Source organism: Crocuta crocuta, unplaced genomic scaffold, assembly GCF_008692635.1.
Source record: "Crocuta crocuta isolate KB4526 unplaced genomic scaffold, BGI_CrCroc_1.0 scaffold30, whole genome shotgun sequence".
NCBI lineage: Eukaryota > Metazoa > Chordata > Mammalia > Carnivora > Hyaenidae > Crocuta > Crocuta crocuta.
The window spans coordinates 5242701-5262448 of NW_027528345.1; the positions used below are offsets into that span (position 1 = coordinate 5242701).

The 19748-nt window shown below is 36.0% G+C and overlaps 1 protein-coding gene across 3 annotated transcripts in view; it reads left to right on the top strand.

The window, feature by feature from the left end:
* The window catches only part of TMEM117 (transmembrane protein 117), a 454418-nt gene that overhangs the window by 277581 nt on the left and 157089 nt on the right, over window positions 1-19748 (top strand). For all 3 annotated transcript variants that reach the window (XM_077753237.1, XM_077753238.1, XM_077753239.1), the window contains one exon: window positions 12910-13007. In XM_077753237.1, coding sequence (XP_077609363.1) covers window positions 12910-13007 — 98 coding nt within the window. The remainder of the gene's footprint in view (window positions 1-12909; window positions 13008-19748) is intronic.

Below are 19748 nucleotides of genomic sequence, written 5' to 3' on the forward strand. Positions count from 1 at the left end.
TGCCCCTCCCTGCCATGTACTCTGTCTCAAATAAACATTAAAAAAAAAGAAGAAGAAATAGTAAAAATGATTGAGGTAAGCCTTCAGCATTAAGTACTTAGGGGGAGAAAAACCTAGGATAATCAGTCAAAAGGCAGAAGGAAGAAAGTAAAGATAGCAGAAATTAATATAATAAAAATAAAGTTGTTATAGTGAGGATCAAAATATTTTAAAAATTTGGAAAGCCTAAAAAACTGATAAAAATTTATAAGATCAATCAAGAGTAAAAGATAAAAGTGACAAATCAATCATAAGAAAAATGAAAAAGAAACCATCAATACAGATGCAATGGAGATCAAAGTAATAACTATATGTTTCACTCTAGATAAAGCTCAGAAAAATAATGTGCAAAAAGCATATTATTCTGCTTAACTATAAATACAAGATTGTATATGTATATATATACATATATATGTTTGTATATATATGTGTATATATATACAATCTTGTATTTATATATATAAATACATATATACATATATATATAAATACATATATATATAAAACTTATCAATATTTTATTGTACTTATGGCTATATCCAGATGTAACCACAAAGAAAAGCAAGGAAATGAGAATTTTAAATACAGGATTTAGAATTGTGGTTACCTCTTGTAGAGGTAGACAGGGTAATTTGACGGAGGACAAATAACAGAGGCCTTAAAGGCCTTTGCTTTTGTTCTACTTTTTTTTTCCAAAGTAGGTAATGGGAACATTCTCTATAATTTATTTTTATTCTTAGGGCACCTGGGTGGCTCACCCTGTTAAGCGTTCAACTCTTGATTTTGGCTTAGGTCATGATCTCACTGTTTGTGAGATCAAGCCCCTCCTCGGGCTCTGTGCTGACAGTGCAGAGCCTGTTGGAGATCCTCTGTCTCCTTCTCTCTCTGTCCCCCCCACACTCTCTCTCAAAATACATAAACATTCAAAAACAAAATTCATGTTTATTCTTTATTCCCTGCATGTACATTCTGTACTCTTTGATATATATAACATTTTTATTAATTTTAATGAAAACATCGTGAATATGTAGCTACATCTGATATATTAACAAAAACAACAGAAAAGTTCGATTAAAACACACTTAGTTTAATTTTTAAGACCCATGCATGCCCGAAAACCATTATTTTACTTGTATTTGAAATGAAAATATGAAGTTTTATTTTTAGACACCAAATGCTGGTAAGTAGGATTTCTCATTGCACAGATACACATTCAGGTTATTGCTTTCAAATTTCTAAGCTTGTTATTATGTCCCCTAAACATCCAGTGCATAAATTACAATTATATCTGTCTTCAGGCAACAGTAGAACATAGAATAACACTTGCTTAAACTTATAACCCATGTCACTTTGTTGGTCGCCTTACTTTATAATCTCTCAAATTCTGAAAATGGAACAAAGGTGATCTGTTAGATGGATGGCTATCAGCCTTTTCTTGGACTTACAGTAGGTATGGCAAGCCAGTTGAACTTCTTTTCATTCTACTGACCTGTATAGCTTTGAATTTGTTAGTTGTAGAATCATCTGAAACATTTTGAGAAGTGGTATTATACAAGCAGTAGGGGAGGCTAATAGTGATGCTGGAACTGGGAGACTGAGCCAAATCTTTTGACTTTATCACTAAGGCAGACTGTATTAGGCATTTCATGCAGAAAACTGGAATGCTAGGATCCTTAAAATGAGATTGAGTGTCCTTTTGAGATGTTCTGTGTTCCAAGGGCTCATTGATGGATAATGGTTCTTTTAATCACATTCCTAAAAACATCCTTTATAGATTTCCCTATTGGTTCTCCATTCATACATACTGTCACAAAGCCATCATCTTATGGTATATTTTTAGAATTCATTTCTCTAGTAACAATCACTTATTTTTATGTTAACAAGATGGAGAACGTATGCATGCTGAAAACTCCTCATTCTTTCAAGCCACAAACCAAAAATGAGGGCTCTGCCATGTAATATGGGGCTAATGTCATTTGGTAATTTGGCCACCCATGTAGACAGTGTGTCAGAAGGTGGTGTAAATATTTTTCTGCTGGCTTTTTGTTCAGCAAAATCAGTAATCTCATTCTTTCTATGTATTCTAAATTAGAATTCAAAGTGGTAGAAAGCAAATCGTACTGGGATATGTTGTAGGTATTTTGCATTTGTTAGCACACTATTTGGAACTCTGCAGACTTTGCCTGGGAAGGTACTTTTTGATTGTGTATATTTCTGTATTCAGGTGATTCAGGTATCTTTTTCCAAATGCCTCTATATTCTGAGACATGCCCAATTTCCTTACTTAATAATAAAACAGTCCATGACTCATTGTAAATCAGTAGGGACTCAGCAATAATGTGCAATATATCACAAAAGCAGTACAGGCTATCATTGGAGATAATAAGCAGGTGCATTAATATTCATGCTTTATGAAGCCCTGGTTGTACTTCCAAAAAGCTGTAGAATACATTCCAGGTTTAATGTTCACCGGTAGATGTTTGGCAGTGATTTTCAGATACTTCTTGTAGCAGTTCATTCAAGGCGTATCTAGGTAATTTAGGAAACATTTGTTCCTCCATGGTTTCCATTTTCTTAATTGTATACTCAGCTAATGTTCCTCACTGAGGATGCATAATCCTTTCTGGTTGGACCTTGGGTCTTTCTTTGCCTCAGTAGAAAGTGCTGGTGTGTAAGACTGATTGTATATGCATGCCTGTGTATATGGTATGGTGTGTCTGTTGGGGATTAAGAGTCAGCAAAAGGGGACAAACAACATGTATTGTCCTATGCAGTGCGGTATTTCCCTAGTGTGAAAGAAATGCATTTTCAGATTCATTTTTACATAGAGTGACTTAAGGCAGAGTATAAGAAAATAATGCTATGCTCCAAGGGACGCAGGGTACCAACACATAAGGATTCAGAGGCGGGGCACTGTCCCGACTCCAGAGGCCACCATACACCATCCTACCCCAGAGCTGTTCAGTATATTAACACTTAAAATAAGGCACATGGAAGTGTACTACTTTCCAGTGTTTAAAATAGGTGATTCATATGTGTCCTTCTTTAGTTAATCTATATTTACAATAATGTGGATATATTGTGCCCATGCATAATGGGAGTAAGTATGCATCTTAGGCTTAATATCCCTCTTGCTTGAAATTATCTCCGATCTCTTTATTTTTCTAGAAATTGACAAAGATCACCTCTTCTTCTTTTTAGAATTTTAACTATACATGCCCTGTGTTTTCCTACCTTTCCAGGCAGTGAAGGGATGGGATGGGGAGGAAAAGGAATACTCTACCATTCATGCACCCCTCGTCCCCCTCCTCCTCCTCCTCCTATCACTACTACCATCACCATCTCTGTTAGCACCACCATCACCACTAATTGCTAGAGAGGCTTTAGAAGCAGAACAAGGAAAGAGCTACTGGAGTATGCTATTTTTCCTAGCCTTCCCCGCTGGTCTCTTCTGTATTCCATGCTCCTCTTGATTCCCTTTTGTTCTTTCACTCCTCCATTTATCCTTTATTCATCCACCCATTCAGTAAATGTTGACTGAGAGCTTATAGTCTACTACATACAATGCTAGATCATAGGGACACTGTGTGAACAAAATGGACAAGTGCCTGTGATCATGGAGCTTGTACTCTGGGGGTAAGTATATTAGCAGTGTTAATTCAGCTACTTTAGATCTTTGCATTTTATAGAATCCCACTTTATGTTCAGGATATAGCTGCTAAAATTGGGAACTTGTACTTTCTTCCTATTTTCTATGAAGGATTTATATAGTATCAGGCTTTGTTTTTATATAATATCAGACTTTGATGCATAGAGCTACAGTTTCAGGAATGCAGTGAAGTTTCCTTGACATAGTCTTTTAGGAATCTCTCAATTCCTCATTTCCAGCAGGCCTTTTGCACTGCTGTTTGGTAATAGAATATATTTGCATTATAAGATGCCAAGATTCCATAAGAGAAAGGTAGCCTCCCAAATAAGATATGAGGAAAAAATAACCACCAGGAACTTCATTTATGATTATATGTTGGGTTTGTTACTGTGTGACCGCTCTGAAAAAGTAGGATGGCACTTCCATCCCAAATTTGTTCAGATATTAAGAATGAAGATGTCATATTTGCACCAAGAAGATATGGAAAGATTTACTCCTCATATAGTGAACTTTCTGGGGAGAGCATGGTGGCTCTCAAAGTGGTCCAGAAATGCTTGCAAAGAGTCAGGTAAAGAGACTGGCTTGGGGTTTTTATGGTGGTAAGAGGTAGAGCCAGGGTGAGGGTTCTTGCACATGGTTTGAGCTTCCTGCTGTTGCAAGGTAACCAGCACCAGGATTTTCTTCTCAGCTTTCCCAGGTGTGGGGAAGAGGAAGAGGGGGCAATGAGGCTCAAAAGTTGTCAACAGTTAATTTTTTTTAAAATGGAGCTTCATAAATAGAAAACAAACTAGAGGGTGTCAGAGGGGAAGGAAGTGGGGGCGGGGTGGGCAAAATAAGTGAAGAGATTAAGAAGCACAAACTTCTAGTTATAAAAAGGGCATAGGGATGAAAAGTCCAGCACAGGGAATATAGTTAGTATTGTAATAACTTTGTGTGGTGCCACAAGGTAACTATACTTTTGTATAGCAAAAGTTGTATACTTGTTGAGAGCATTTTATAATGTATGTAATTGTCGAATTACTATGTTGTACACCTGAAACTAATATAATATTATATGTCAACCATTCTTCAATGAAAATTAAAAAAAATAAAAAAAAAAACAAAAAATGAAGTTAGAGTCCCAGTATGGTTATGATAATTTGGGAGGAATTTGGGATATATATGCAGTGTAGGTACGGGCTTTTTATTAATCTGCTTAGAAGCAAAGAAGTAAAATGAACAACTGAAAGACATATTGGAGCCCTGCTCACCATTTTCTCCTTTCCAATTTAAGTGTTGACATTTCCTTGTGTCAGTGGTGTGTGACCAGTGGCTCATAACTCTCTGTCGGTGCTCATGTTCTTTGTAATGATAAGCAGTCTATCCTCTTGGACTGAGTATGTAAGGATGCACTCATTTTTTAAACAGTGTTTATTTATTTTGAGAGAGAGAGAGCACAAGCAGAGGAGGGGCAGAGAGAGAGGACAGAGAGAATCCCAAGCAAGCTCTGTGCTGTCAACACACAGGCCATTGCAGGGTTCAAACCCACCAACTGTGAGATCATGACCTGAGCTGAAATCAAGAGTCAGACACTTAACCACCTGAGCCACCCAGATGCTCCAAGATGCAATCATTTTGATATTGGCTTTGGCTATTGGTAAATGAATATATTTGTAACCATAATTTTGGGGAAGCAAAAGTCCTCAAATATAAAGCCTGCTTTTACAACTTCAAAGAACTTTGTAACTTTCTACCCCGTCCCTGAAAGAACCACCCCAGGGAATTTCAAAGCATATGCCAAAATACGGTTTGCTTGATATTGAAAACTTGACATTAATTGCCTGTTCATGGTTAGTAATAATACTGATTTATAATTATATCTAAGTAATTTTTCTGGCATATACCTCAATGAAATTAAAATAAAAGTGGTATTAACAAAGTCAGGAAAAGAATACTGCAGTGATGGTGGTATTGTGTCACTGATACTCTCAATTAACTTTCTTAAGTGGACAAGCAACTAAAAAGCAAAAATATCTTGGTCATGAAAGCAATTATACAAGGACCTTTATCCAAGTGTTTAAAAAGTAGTTACAGACATCCATGAAAATCATCAGTTGCTGAGGGCATATTTTGCTGTAATTTTCATGAGATGTCTGACATTATCAAATTGGAAGACCATTATCACTATTATCTTTAAGAGATGCTACGTACAAAATGCTCTTATAGAATACTTAGCCTTCCATTGACTAATTACTTTCCACATTTCACTTATATAATACATATGGGTAGCCAGATAACCTAATTAAAATTTTATATTATGACATATGCTGAATATAAAGCAAAACTTCAAACTCCTCTCCCAGAAAATCTGAAACTGCCTTATGTTCAAACGCCTACAAAATCTTGTATTATGTTTAATTATTTTATTTTTAAAAAAGTAGTATTTGGGGAAGACAGTCTAAAACAAGGTTAGTTAAAAGCTGATTTTGAATGTTATTTAGGTCATCTGATAGGTACCATTTAAAAAGAGAGACAAGAATATCACAGCCGTAGTAATCATTTTGGATGAAATGACCTCAAAATTGCCAAAAGTATATGTCACATAAATATGCCTTTTAATAACTGCTTTAAATAGCAATATAGAATTTTCATTTGAAAGTAGGAAGATTTTGGCAACCAACCAAAAGCACATGGAATATAAGAATCAGAGATGCTAACTATCTTAAATAAGACTAAATCATATCTTTAACTCTGAAGCACAGTCTGTGATGGAGGATTGCCAGATGTAGTGACTGTCAACTGAATTTCAAGACCATGCTAAGAGATGATAGTGACGGCTTATCTCTTGGATGGTTCTCCAAGATAGGTGGCATTCCCTGAGAGGTCTGGAGTGGTAAGGATGGGGGAATGATGACTGAGAGTGGGCCCACCCTCCCCCCTCCCCAACCAATATGAACTTCTTTCAGAATACTAGGCCAGGAAATATCATGTCATTCAGATGGGAATCATTTCCAATGGACCAGCATGAGAATTTTGTCTCTAAGAATAACGGAGGAAGAAAATAACAAGTAAATCCACTAGCAGGTGAAGAACGCTTCACCAGAAAAATACCAAGAAGCAGAGGAAAAGCATGATTAAAATATTAAAAAAAAAACAGTGGATTAAAAAAAATTAGTGAAATCATTGTCTTTATAAGTTTCCAAAGCAAAGATATAAGAATTCAGAGAAGATACTGTGAGACAAAAGAAGATGAAATGAGATGGTAGTGTCAGGAAAGAAATGAAAAATGGAGAACATTAGAGAAATAAAGGTCAAATTGGACTCTCCACAAACATGAATTGACCTACCCAAAATCAAGGTAAGGGACACAACTGAGTGAGTGGAATGAAAAGTTAGAAAAGATACACATAGATGACAGAGACCACCAGTGTCTGCAGAATTGTTTTTTTTAACAGTAGAACTAAACAACAGAACTAAAATAAGGGAAAAGAAAAATAATACCTAAGGTTCTCAAAAGACTTAACAGAGTAAAGAAAAACTTGACTCCTTAGGTTGAAAGTGCCAATTGTGCCTGGAAAAGTGACAGACAACAATCAATAAACGTAAAAAATTATTACACTCAAGATAGGAAAATGAATACTTTAGGCATCTAAGCAATAAAAACCAATTCACCTGTAAAGATAGGGAAGAAATCCTGGTTTGAGTTTTCTTAGACTTCTCCATGGCATCACTCAGCAGTATTAAGAAAGTGAAGCCATACCTTTGATGCAAAGCTAAAACAACAACAAGAACAACACAATGATTCAGTAATTTTACACTCAGCCTAATTATTAGTCAAGTATAAAGAAACAGTTGTTTGTAAGTTACATTGTTCTCATGCCTTTCCTGAAGAATGTGGTTTTTTTTGTTTTTTTGTTTTTTTGTTTTTTTTACAAATAGTTTATTGTCAAATTAGTTTCCACATAACACTCAGTGCTCATCCCCACAAGTGCCCTCCTCCATGCCCATCCCCCTCCCCTCCACATCCATCAGTCCTCAGTTTTTGTCAGCATTCAAGAGTGTCTCATGGTTTGCCTCTCTCCCTTTCCCCCACCATTCCCCCCTTCGTCTCCCCCTTGTTCCTCCGTCAAGTTCCTCCTAATCCTCCTATACGTGCAAACATATGATATTTGTCCTTCTCTGCCTGACTTATTTCGCTGAGCATAACACCCTCAAGGTCCATCCATGTTGCTACACATGGCCAGATTTCATTGTTTCTCATTGCCATGTAGTATTCCATCGTATAGATAAACCACAGCTTCTTGGTCCATTTGTCCATTGATGGACACTTAGGCTCCTGAAGAATGTGTTTTAGAACAAAGTACAAGCTTTGGAATTAGTGGAAAAACTCCATCAGAAGTACTGGAAAAGATCATTGAGTCAATTTAATTGTAGGAACAAGGTTAAGAGAAATGCATAGTTTCTGATTATAAATTAGAATATGGGAGTACTCCCAAACCCTCACACCACAGAAATGATGTAGAATGTAAGAAACAATAGTGTTCTGATGTTCTCATCTTTTATAGATGAGAGAAGGAGATACCATTTAAAATGATAAATAAAAAAGGGACATAAGATATTCGGAATCAAAAAGTTAATAGGGGAGAATAATGTAACTATAATAGGGTAATGGAGGGAGAGAAGGCAGAAGGAGAAGAAGCAGAAATTAAATAACTTTTCAATGCTCATACTAGGGAGAAAATAAAAATCTAAATAATACATATGTTAAATGAACTTTAATTATAAAGGTAATAATTAGAACCAAATCAAAACATTTTATTTCAGTGGAGAGCACATTGTAAATGCATGGTGGAAGAAAAAAAATATGAATTATTTATTTTAAGTTAAATTTATTTTTTACAAATGGTGCCTAGAAAGATTTCTTTCATTTTTATTTTTATTTTTTATTTTTTTAATGTTTATTTGTTTTTGAGGGAGAGAAAGAGGCAGAGAGAGAGAGAGAGGGAGACACAGAGTCTGAAGCAGGCTTCAGGCTCTGAGCTGTCCCAGACTCTGAACTGTCAACACAGATGCTGACGTGGGGCTTGAATTCATGAACTGTGAGATCATGACCTGGGCCTAACTTAGAAACTCAACCAACTGAGCCACTCAGGGCCCCGGTTTCTTTAATTTTTACAACTTACTTACAATTATATGAAAATTTTCAGAGTTGTCTTAAAATTTAAGAACACTTCTATCATGTTTCTTGCATATATAACCTGAAAGGTTTAGAAGAATTTTCCAGAGACTAACTTGGGCTCTATACAATCGAAACCTTGCCTAAGAAGAAACTATTTAAATAGCTGCATATGTACTGATATATGATGATGTTGAAGTTATATTGTTAAAAACAAAGAACTTGCAAAATAGCGTGCAAAATTATATGTATATGCTTGTTCGTTAATATCCTTAATGTATATGCTTGTATATTAAGAGAATAACACATATTTCTCTTAAATGACACTCTGCTATATAGTAGCTACCTCCACAGGGGCACTATGTAGCCACAGTTATTATTATTATATTATGATCTTTTATCTCTAATCAGTATTTTTCATGAATATCACGTGCTTAACATAAAACTATATCAGGTAAGACTAGAGATATAGTATGTAGTACCTGCATGTGTGTAACTTATGAGGCTAAGGGAAAACTGGCAAAATTGGAGAATGATACAGGATGCACATCAGTGCTCAGTTTTATTATATAAATCTTCTGTGAAACCTTAGATTCCTTGCAACTGTTGGCGATGTTTTTTTTTTTACAGCAATTTTATACTGTAACATTTTAACATTATGTTCCATCTTTATCATTTTCCAATACTTCAATATCATATAGTCTTGTCTTTATGGAAGAAATGAGACTGATTGTCAAGCCCTTTGACTCTAAATCCAGTTATTTAACACAGTCATGTGAAGCAAAATGATTGGGTATTAGTTTATAACACCTGCTAATATCTATTGTGTGTCCATACATGACAAATAGGAAGCTGAGGCTTAGAGAGATTCATTACTTTGTTACAAATTAAAAGCTAGTAAGAGACAAAACTCAGAAGTCAGCCAGGCAGACTGTCTCCACACCTGGCAGACATAACAGTGCAATCCATGTGGATCCTGATGGGTTATTTCATCTTGCTGACTCCTCTTTCTCCATTGGTGGAAGGCAAAAAATAACGACTTATGTTATAAGGCTGCTATGACAGTTATTAATAAAAGTACCTCTAGGAGCTTTGTGATCTATGAAGCTCTATAGCAAACATAAGGTATTGCTGTTGTCACTGCTGTCTTTCTGCTGCCATTTTTACCGCCATGTCATATCGGCTCAGCTTCCACTTAGGGGAGCAAAGTTTTGACTTAGATTCCTGTGGAGATAAATTGGTTTTACAATCACTTACTGACTTTGAAATCTCAACATTCATGTTCATGCTCAGGTTGACCAGTACCCATGCCCTACAGTAGGTATTTTACTGAGAAAAACTACCCGACAAGGCATAATATGATAGGCTGTAATGAAGTTCTGCGTTTTGTGCCAAGACCTCACAGGGAGGAAAGGGAGAAAGACAAAGGCTATGAGACTGAGAGAGTTAAATTTCTCTCAGCTTAGGAAGAAAGATCTGCAATTTCAATTCTAATAATCTTCCTCTGGGAGAAGCATCAAGTTTTGCCTTGTATTTATGCTACACAGCAGTCTTTGTGCGTGGTCTTTAGTCCTGTCTCTCCTGCATCTTTCCCCACGATGACTGTCCTTGACCAACACCAGAAATGAATTTGATTTCTCTAATGCGGAAGGTAATTGGATTTTTTTCTTTATTGAATGCATCCCTTTAATGACTGTCTCTGCTCATGCCAATTTAGCTGCAAGTGACCTGACATTGATCTGATGATATGACTTAAAATAAAGAGTTGGAGCTGGGGGTGAAAAAGACCAGCTGTCTGGCATCAGAAAAAAAAAAAAAATTGGTGTGTGTGTGTGTGTATGGTTCTTTTTTTTTTTGCCTTGCCATTTTCCTGAGAAAATCCTTTATCCTTCAGTGTCATTTTTATGAAACATGCTACTGTAATTATTGGTCATATAGCAGCAGATTGCCTTCTTGTAGAAAATATAATAAGTATTTCCCAGAAAGTGCCCTCTGGGAGAAAACATTGCAAATTGAATAAAATCTACCCAGTAATCATTCTGTTCCTTGGAAATATTTATTACCATGTAGACTTTTTCTGGAACAGGGTAAATATTGCTGAACAGAATTAATTAAATCTTTTAGGAAGCTGGTATAACATGAAATATTTATTTAAGTATTTATTTACTTAACCGTGAGGTTTTGTGAAAATAAATAAAAATGGACACAAGACTTGAGAATTGGTGTGCCTTCCACAGAAAGTTTAGTACTATTGAAGGGGTCCTTGATCCAGAAGGACTCCCTACTAAATCAAAATCTTTCACCATAAATGGTTAAATCTCACCCATTCCAGGTCAGGCCATTGTTGGAAGTTACATGGAGTGCAATATTATATTTACACCTTAAGAGCAAGAAGGAACTATTTTTTAATGGATGCTGAAAATTCTTCCTTACTCAGTTCGGTATATCTTATTTTGTATAACTTTTCTTAATTTTGAATTGGCCCTGTTTCATCTTGAATGTCATTGAATAAAAATCCAGTTAATGAGGGCACCTGAGTGGCTCAGTGGTTGTGTCTGACTGTTGGTTTCAGCTCAGATCATGATTTCGCTATTTGTGGGTTCAAGCCCTGTGCTGGGCTCCACGCTGATAGCGCGGAGCCTGCCTGGGAGTTTCTCTTTCCCTTTCTCTCTGCCCCTCCTCTGTTCATGTTCTCTTTCTCTCTCTCAAAATAAATAAGTTTTTAAAAATCCACTTAATGAAACAATATCCTCTTCTCTTAAAGGGAAGGTAGATTTCGTGGAAAAAGGAAAAAGTGTGTGTGTACACATACACCAAATACGTTTTCCTTTATTAGAAGAAAGAAACTCATTACCCATCCCATCAGATTTTTTAAAATGCTTTTATAATAGGTTGTGTATTTATGATACTTTGCACATTTCCCGAAACCATTAATGTGGGATGTGGTCAATGAGCAATTTATTTTGTTAATGCATTTTTAAAACCAAGCATTTATAGCAAATCATTTTGCTATTTTTTCTTTAGGCAAATATATGAAATCTTTAAATCAAAGAACCTTAGCTATTCAAAGGGATATAGTGACAAATCTTCTCCTTTAAGGATTTTGAAACCTAGTGGAGGGAGAACAATTGTTCATTCAGTAACTCAAATAGAAAGTAGAAAGCAATAGGGGACATGGTAAAGATGGATCCAGAACTACAGTTGCAGGGGGCGGTAAGGGCCTCACAGTGGTGATGTGACTTGCCTGAGCCTCAGAAGATGTGCAGAATTTGCAGGTGAGTAGAAGAGGTAGAACATTTTTGGAAGAAAATGTAGGACTGCAGGTGGATGGCATGGAGTTGAGAGAATGCTAGGCTATTAAAATATTCTATAAAACTGGGTCAAGTCCCATTCCTCACATATTATTGAAAAAAAAAACAGAAACAAGGGAAGTAATATTTTGACTAGTGATGTAGTTAATCTATACATACAAAGAAATATTTGGGTTTTGGAGTTTCTTTTTTTTTTTATTTTTTTTAATGTTTTATGTATTTCTAGGAGAGAGAGAGAGAGACAGCATGAGCAGGGGAGGGTCAGAGAGAGAGGGAGTCACAGACTGAAACAGGCTCCAGGCTCTGAGCTGGCAGTCAGCAACCCAGGAACCGTGAGATCATGACCTAAGCAAAAGTCGGACGCTTAACCGACTAAGCCACCCAGATGCCCCTGGGTTTTGGAGTTTCTGATTTAGACAAACAAAAAGTATGGTATTTTCTTTATTATATATGCTTTGTTTCTGTGAAGAGGCTAGTAGTATCTTAAAGATGCTTTCTTATGTAGGGTAATCTTGATTGATGTCTTTAAAAATAGTCTCAGTACTTGATATGTCAGACGACCTTCAGTCTGCTCATTCATGTTGTAAAGTCAAATGAACTGCAAAATCTCTGTATATATTCTATATATCTCTGTATATATTCTAGTGTTAAAACACTTACATATTTTATCTTTAATAAAGTGTAAATTATATACATATTTAAATCTGAATGTAAGACTTCTGAAAGTGCTTAATAAGTTTCTTTTGTGCCTTCAGGTCACTGATATGATGCTTCAGGACAAACCCTATCCTGATTGGGGAAAATCTGCAAGAGCTTTCTGGAAGAAAGGAAAAGTTAGGATCATTTTATTCTGGTAAGAGTGTTTCATTTATTGATTTTTAGCCTTCCATCATTCATAAAGGATTGAGCTGGATCTAGTTTTTTAGATATATGTAATTCTACTTAGAGAGGCATTTCCAGGGGATACTGTACTCTATTAAGATGATTAAAACCATTGTCCCAATTATTTTATGAATTACTTTCTGCTTACACATTGTTGCATGTGCACATTTGCAAGAGATACATTTGCTAATACAGTAATACATATTTTACCAGAGGTAAGTAGGTTTTTGATTCAGCAAAAACAAGCTATAATTTTCATCAATGAAATCTGCCATAAAAATGTCTCCAGTAAATTCTAAATTTCCAGTATGTTTGACAGGATATAATTTTGCTTTGAAGAAGTTGTACAGAGAGGGAACCTCTTTACAAATCACATCTGGCTCATTGGCATTCCTTGTTTATGTAATTTCCTTTAGCTTTCCAGACCAATTGCTGCAATTAAAAAACCATCCATGTCTTACAGAGGTTTGTGGTTTGTAGAGTCAACACTATTGATATGTATTTAAAGAAATTTAAACAGAAGATATAAGAATAGACAGTAAGAAGGGCAGTGGCCAACTATAGATTCAACCTAATACATGAAAAGGTATGCACTAACACAGAGACAAGTTGGAATGGATGATCACTGGTATCTGATAAATTCTACCCTTCACACCTGGCTTTTGAAATGATAGAAAAGAAAAAAGTTATTTGTTCTTGGATTAAATTCTGGGGGTTGATTTCCTCTTTTCATGTACAAGCTATAAAAATTGTAGGGCAAAATAAACACTCTAAGCCATCTTTGTGCTTTAACACTAGAATTAAATGCTGGTAGAGGTATATGGCATTCTGAACTCAATTCTTAGAGGTAAACAAAGGTAGATTTCGAATAGTGTTGTAAAAATGAGTATTATTTTGTAGATGTTTATACCTTGTCTCTCTCTTTGAGTCAGTGTGGACTGTTTTTATGGTGCATTTAACCTTCATGTTTTTTTTTCCTGTGTGAAAGCTCCTCATGTAGTTTGTCTGAATAATATATACTATAATAATTATAGAAAATATTTATTAATATATGTTTTGCTCCAAGCTCTATGCTCTAAATATTTAACATTCTATGTATTTACTCATTCAACCCTATAAAGGAGGCACTATTATCATAAGCATAGGTTTCTGACTCCAGAGACCAGGTTATTAATCATTACAGTAGACTACCTCTAGGAGAATAGAGGATACCTCAGTGTGTAAATTTCCAAATGATTACCCTTAATCCTTTTTTAGGTAATGGTCCTCTATAAGAATGTGATATTCTGGGGAGTCGTTCTATCCTATAGAATTCTCTACAGAGGTTTTAAGAATCATAATTTAAAAGAAGATAGATGCTAATATTAAAAGATTTTATGGACTATCTTAAGACAATATTAGTTTACTATGGTTACATAAATTTTCCGTTATCTAATGCATCTTCAAAGGCAAGCTGCTGGTTATTGTTCACTATGGCCAGTTACTTGGGTCACATGCATATTATTTGCAAAAGTGAGCTATGCATACTCAGAGGGCTCAAGGCCCCTCTGATTGTCATTAGCTACTCCTAATTGCACTTGCTGTTTCAGAAGAGAGGAATCCATACTGGATTTTTCCTTAAGCATCATAGTATGTTTTCGTTGAACATTATTACTCAGGTCTATATATTACCAATCCTTTTTATACTAATGGGTTTATTTTTCGCAAATGTGATAACATAGCCCCAATGGATAACCCAAAGCATATTTTAAATGCTATAAAAATAATTAGTCACTGACAAATAGATACTATTCTTAAATAGAGAACAATTCAGTTCAATTCAATAAATTGTAAACTTATTGATTATTAGGTAATATATTTGAGAGATGATTTTTTACCGTTGTATTTCAAAAGTAGTATTTCAAATCATGGAGAACATAAAATAATTGGAGGAACTTTAAATGCCACTCTAAAAATATTTTTTCCTATTTTATCCATTTCCATACAGTTAATTATCTTGTCAACAGTTTTTGTGCTATTAAAACTGGAAAATCTGATGCAAAAAGTTGAATATGGAAATTACGTGGGAAGCAATGAAATCTTCCATTTTGCTCACACTTTTTGGATAAAAGGGATTTAGCAAGCATAAAGGGCATTTGTTTTTTTTTTTTCTTTATTTAGCGCTAGGAGATAACACAAAAATCATTGGCAAGGTTTCAAATGAAACAAAAGATGGTATTTACACACTATGTGTTATTCACTCAAAAAGAGATATTTTCTTTTGCTTTTTGCCTCAGTTAAGGGAAGAGAGATTAGTGTGGAAAGCCTGTGCTGGAGGAGAAATTTTGCAAAGGAAAACCTTCCTAAGTTGCAGTGTGATTATGTGCAGCAGTTTCAACAGTACAACATATGATGTTGTTCTAGTAAACTCACCTTTTACCTACATGTAGCTGATTTAACTCACAAATGTCTGTCAGACACTATTTCCTTCGCAACTGTGGGGCTGAGTTCTTCCTTGATTTCCAGTGATGGAGTCTCTACATTGAGGAAAATGGTTCCTGTCTCTTTCTGTAATTGTGCAAAGACAAGAGTTGCTAGAGCCCACAGGCTTTTATGCTGGGGGCGAGACTAAATTGTCGTTGTATTTGAAAATACTAAAGGGTAAAGGAAAGAATGTTTATAGAACTTCCTTTCCAAAATTGCTTTCCCATCCCTTTTGATAATTAAAAAGAACAAGATCTAAGAATTTAAATCCTAGGTTAATTCCATACACTGTTGTATTTTCCGGATGGAATAAGAAAGAATCATTTCCACTCACTTGTATCTGAAGCAAACATATACATAAACATAGACATTTAAAAAAAAATATACACCTGAAACTAATGTAACATTGTGTGTGAGCTGTACCTTAATAAAAATAAATTTTAAGAATGTGAAAATCAAGTAATATGATATTTATGTTAGCTCCTATTTCCCCATTTTATTTTTTCTCTAGTGACACAATTTGTATGCTTTTGATGAGAAACATCTTGACACAATATTTTCTAAAAGCTTAGCTGTATTTAAAAATATAAGGGAGACAGTCTTCTGCAATTAGCAGAGGAATTGGTGAAAGGGGGCACTGGGGGATCTGGTGTTCATTAGGGCTTTACAAATATTCCACTTCTTTGACTAACAGACACAGGAGAGGGTTGCACTTTTCTGTCCCCTCTGACCACATGACTTGCTTTGGCTAATTAAAATGTGAGTGAAAGTGGCACATGTCGCATCTAGGTAGAAGCATTTAATTGTCAATGAGAAGCACTGAAGGAAGTTCATTTCTCAGTAGCAACTGAAAGTTTACATCTGGCTGGAGCCTTCGTCATTCAGCTTCCCTGAATGACCAGCGTAAACCAAGCATTCTTAACACAGTGGTCATGTGGTGTGAGACGGAAATAATCCTTTGCAGATGTTAAGCCCCTGAGTTGTAGAGATTGAAACTGCATCTTGCTGAATACAGAAATTGATCCAAGAAGCAAAGTGTTGCTGTAACGGAAGGCTGAAATTTTGGTCTTAAGGACTAGACTCCAAATGGCAAAAAAGATAAAAAAAACCCCTGCTGTTTGAGGCTGGAAAAATGGTAATACAGGTGTTATAGTGGCAATGCATTTGGCAAAGACTGGTCTGCGATTACTTAGATGCTCCAGGAGAACTTGGAAACCAGAATGTTAGTAATGTGTTGCTGTGTGCACTGGTGTACAACTGCTCACTTCCATTCCATTCTGATGCGTAGAGAAGATTATCTTTTATTTTTATTTTTTGGGTGACTAGTATCTTTATATTTGAAAAACTACTTTACCCGGTGCTATAATGGTTTGGGTAGATATCTCTTGATCATGATTATCTTAATTCTTAACTGGGAAACAAATGTAGCTCCTGCTATTTTTCCTCTTTTGAATATCATGGTCATTAGTAAAGTCTAAGAAAATTGTTTAACTTTCACCAGACAAGCGCTAACCAAGAAATTATCATTATCTTAATATACATGGTCTGAGAGAGTAACATAACAATAAATAACAATAAAATATAATAAAATAATGAAAAGACCTAAGAATCAGGGGAAATGTCAGTCCATGCGGTTTGGTAATAGCTCCCTAATAACGTGACTATATGTATGCCCCGTATGACTTTGAGTTTCTTTTCTTTAAGGGGATGTGCTTTGTTATTCTGTTTTCAGCTCTATAATGCTATTTTCTATTGTAAGATTAAAATATTGAAGAGTGAGTAATTCTGTTTGCTTTGCTCCAGAGGGCAGAATAGGGACTACTATAGTCTGAATGTTTGTGTCCCTCCAAAATTCATATTTTGAAATCTTAATGCCCTATGAGATGGTGTTAGAAAGTGAGGCTTCATAAGGTATGTGGGTAATGAGCTTAGAATCCTTAGGAATGGGATTAGTGCCTTTATAAAAAAGACTCGCCAGGGGCACCTGGGTGGCTCAGTTGATTGAGTGTCCAACTCTTTGTTTCTGCTCAGGTCATGATCCCAGGGTCATGGGATTGAGCCCTCCTGTAGGGCTCTATGCTGAGCATGGAGCCTGCTTAAGATTCTCTCTCTCCCTTCCTCCTTCCCTCTCTCTCTCTCCCTTTCCCCCTCCTACCTTCATGCACACACACACACACACACACACACACACACACATACTTCTTTCTCTCTAAAATTAATTAAATTTAAAAAAGTTTCCAGCGAGATCCCTAACCTTCTCCTCCAGTGAGAAGGCACCAGCTGTGAACCAGGAATGGACCTTCACCAAATGCTGGTGCCTTGATCTTAAACTTCCCAGCCTTTGAAATTGTGAGAAGTGTATTTTTGTTGTTTACAAGCCAGCCAGGCTGTGGTATTCTGTTACAGTAGGCCAAGCAGACTGACATACAGGCTAATGAATGTAAGTCACATGGAAGCAGATTTAGATTCATGTTCCTAATAATGTGAGCCTCTCAATGCTGAGCGAGCTTGCCTGATGAAATGCTGGGTTTCCAGTCAGTAGAAATATTCTGGGAAAGGCTAATCTATCAGGGATGCAATAGAAGGATTTTCACATTCCTTGAGACAAAAAGGAAATCACTTCTAAATTTTCATCAAACTTAAAGATCCTATGACGCTACATGTTTAACTAGAAAAGTATTACACTTTATCGGTTTATAATAGAGAGGATACTAATTATAATTTAATATGTTATATATATAATACCATAATTATCAGGAAAATTTTACATTGGACAAAAATTCATGAAGAGTTCTGGGGCACCTATAGTATGCAAAACTCTTTGCCTCAGTTCTCAAATAAATTCATCTGTATCTTTTTTTCTGGATGAATTTTGTCTTCTGGCCTTCAGCTTTCCTTCCATCTCAACATATCTTGTTAAGCAATCACCTGTCTTTAATTACAAACTGCCTCTGGAGCTGAGGAAAAGCAGAACATTTCTAGCCCAAATCGGATAACTCTACCTATTGAATCAGTCACCTTAATTTTAAACATTGCACAAAGTTAACAGGCTCCATTTAAGTCTGGCTGCTTCTAAACAGAGAAATCCAAGGATATACTTCAACTGGTTATATTTCTAGGTATAAATTTTCTTTTCTTTTTTTAATCTTTATTTGAGAGAGAGAGAGAGAGAGAGAGAACACAAGCATGCACAGGGAAGGGGCAGAGAGAGAGGGAGACACAGTATCTGAAGCAAGCTCCAGGCTCTGAGCTGACAGCACAGAGCCTGATGCGGCGCTCGAACTCAAGGACAATGAGATCATGACCTGAGCTAAAGTTGGAGGCTTAACCACTGAGTCATCCAGGTGACCCTAGGTGTAAATTTTCTACTTCTGGATAAAAAGATGATTGATGCTACATTACTGTCTTGTTACATTAGTGTCATATTATTTGGAGATTTTCATGTGAAAAGTAAATTATGAGTTTATGCACAATAGCTGTAACTCCCAGGCATATATTTATACCTGCGCATTAACACAATCCCATGACCTCCCAGACTTAATTTTGCTGAATTAAGAGCAAGCCTGTTTTTATTAACTATTCAAGTAACTACTTATTAAGTGCTGAATGCAAGGTAAAACAGTGGCTAGAATCATATACTCTGGAGCTTGCTGTGTGGCTTTCAGCCCTGGCTTTGCTACTTACTATTGTGTATTAGTAATTATTTTGTTTTAACGGGTATTATGATTGCTCTTAATGATTGTTGTTACTTGGCATCAGGTGCTCTCCATGGTGCTGAGAACACAAATTTGAAAGAGATGATGACTCTTGATAGCATAATTTTTTGTCTGATGAGAAATACAGGCTGTGAGGGTCAGGCAATGCCAGCCTTGGGTGTGGGTGTCGTGATGTGGTGCTAAGAGAGTTTCCAGGGATTGTTTTGTAAAGGAACTAGAACTTTGGTGCCATCTCAGGATAAGCAGGGATCAGATGGGAGGAAACATGGTGACTGGTTATGGGAGTGAGGCAAAAAGCAAGTTCAAGGGTAGCATTGAGTGTTTAGGTTTGAACAACTGAACAGATGGTGGTACTATTCACTGAGATTAGGACATTGTGGTGGAGGGATAGGTCTTGTGGAGGGTGGGAAGTGCATAATTATTAAGCCCAGACGTTCAGTTTGAGATAGTAGCTTACGGAATATAGCGAATGGTATTGCAACAGCATCGTATGGTAACAGATAGTAGCTACACTTGTGGTGAACATAGACTAA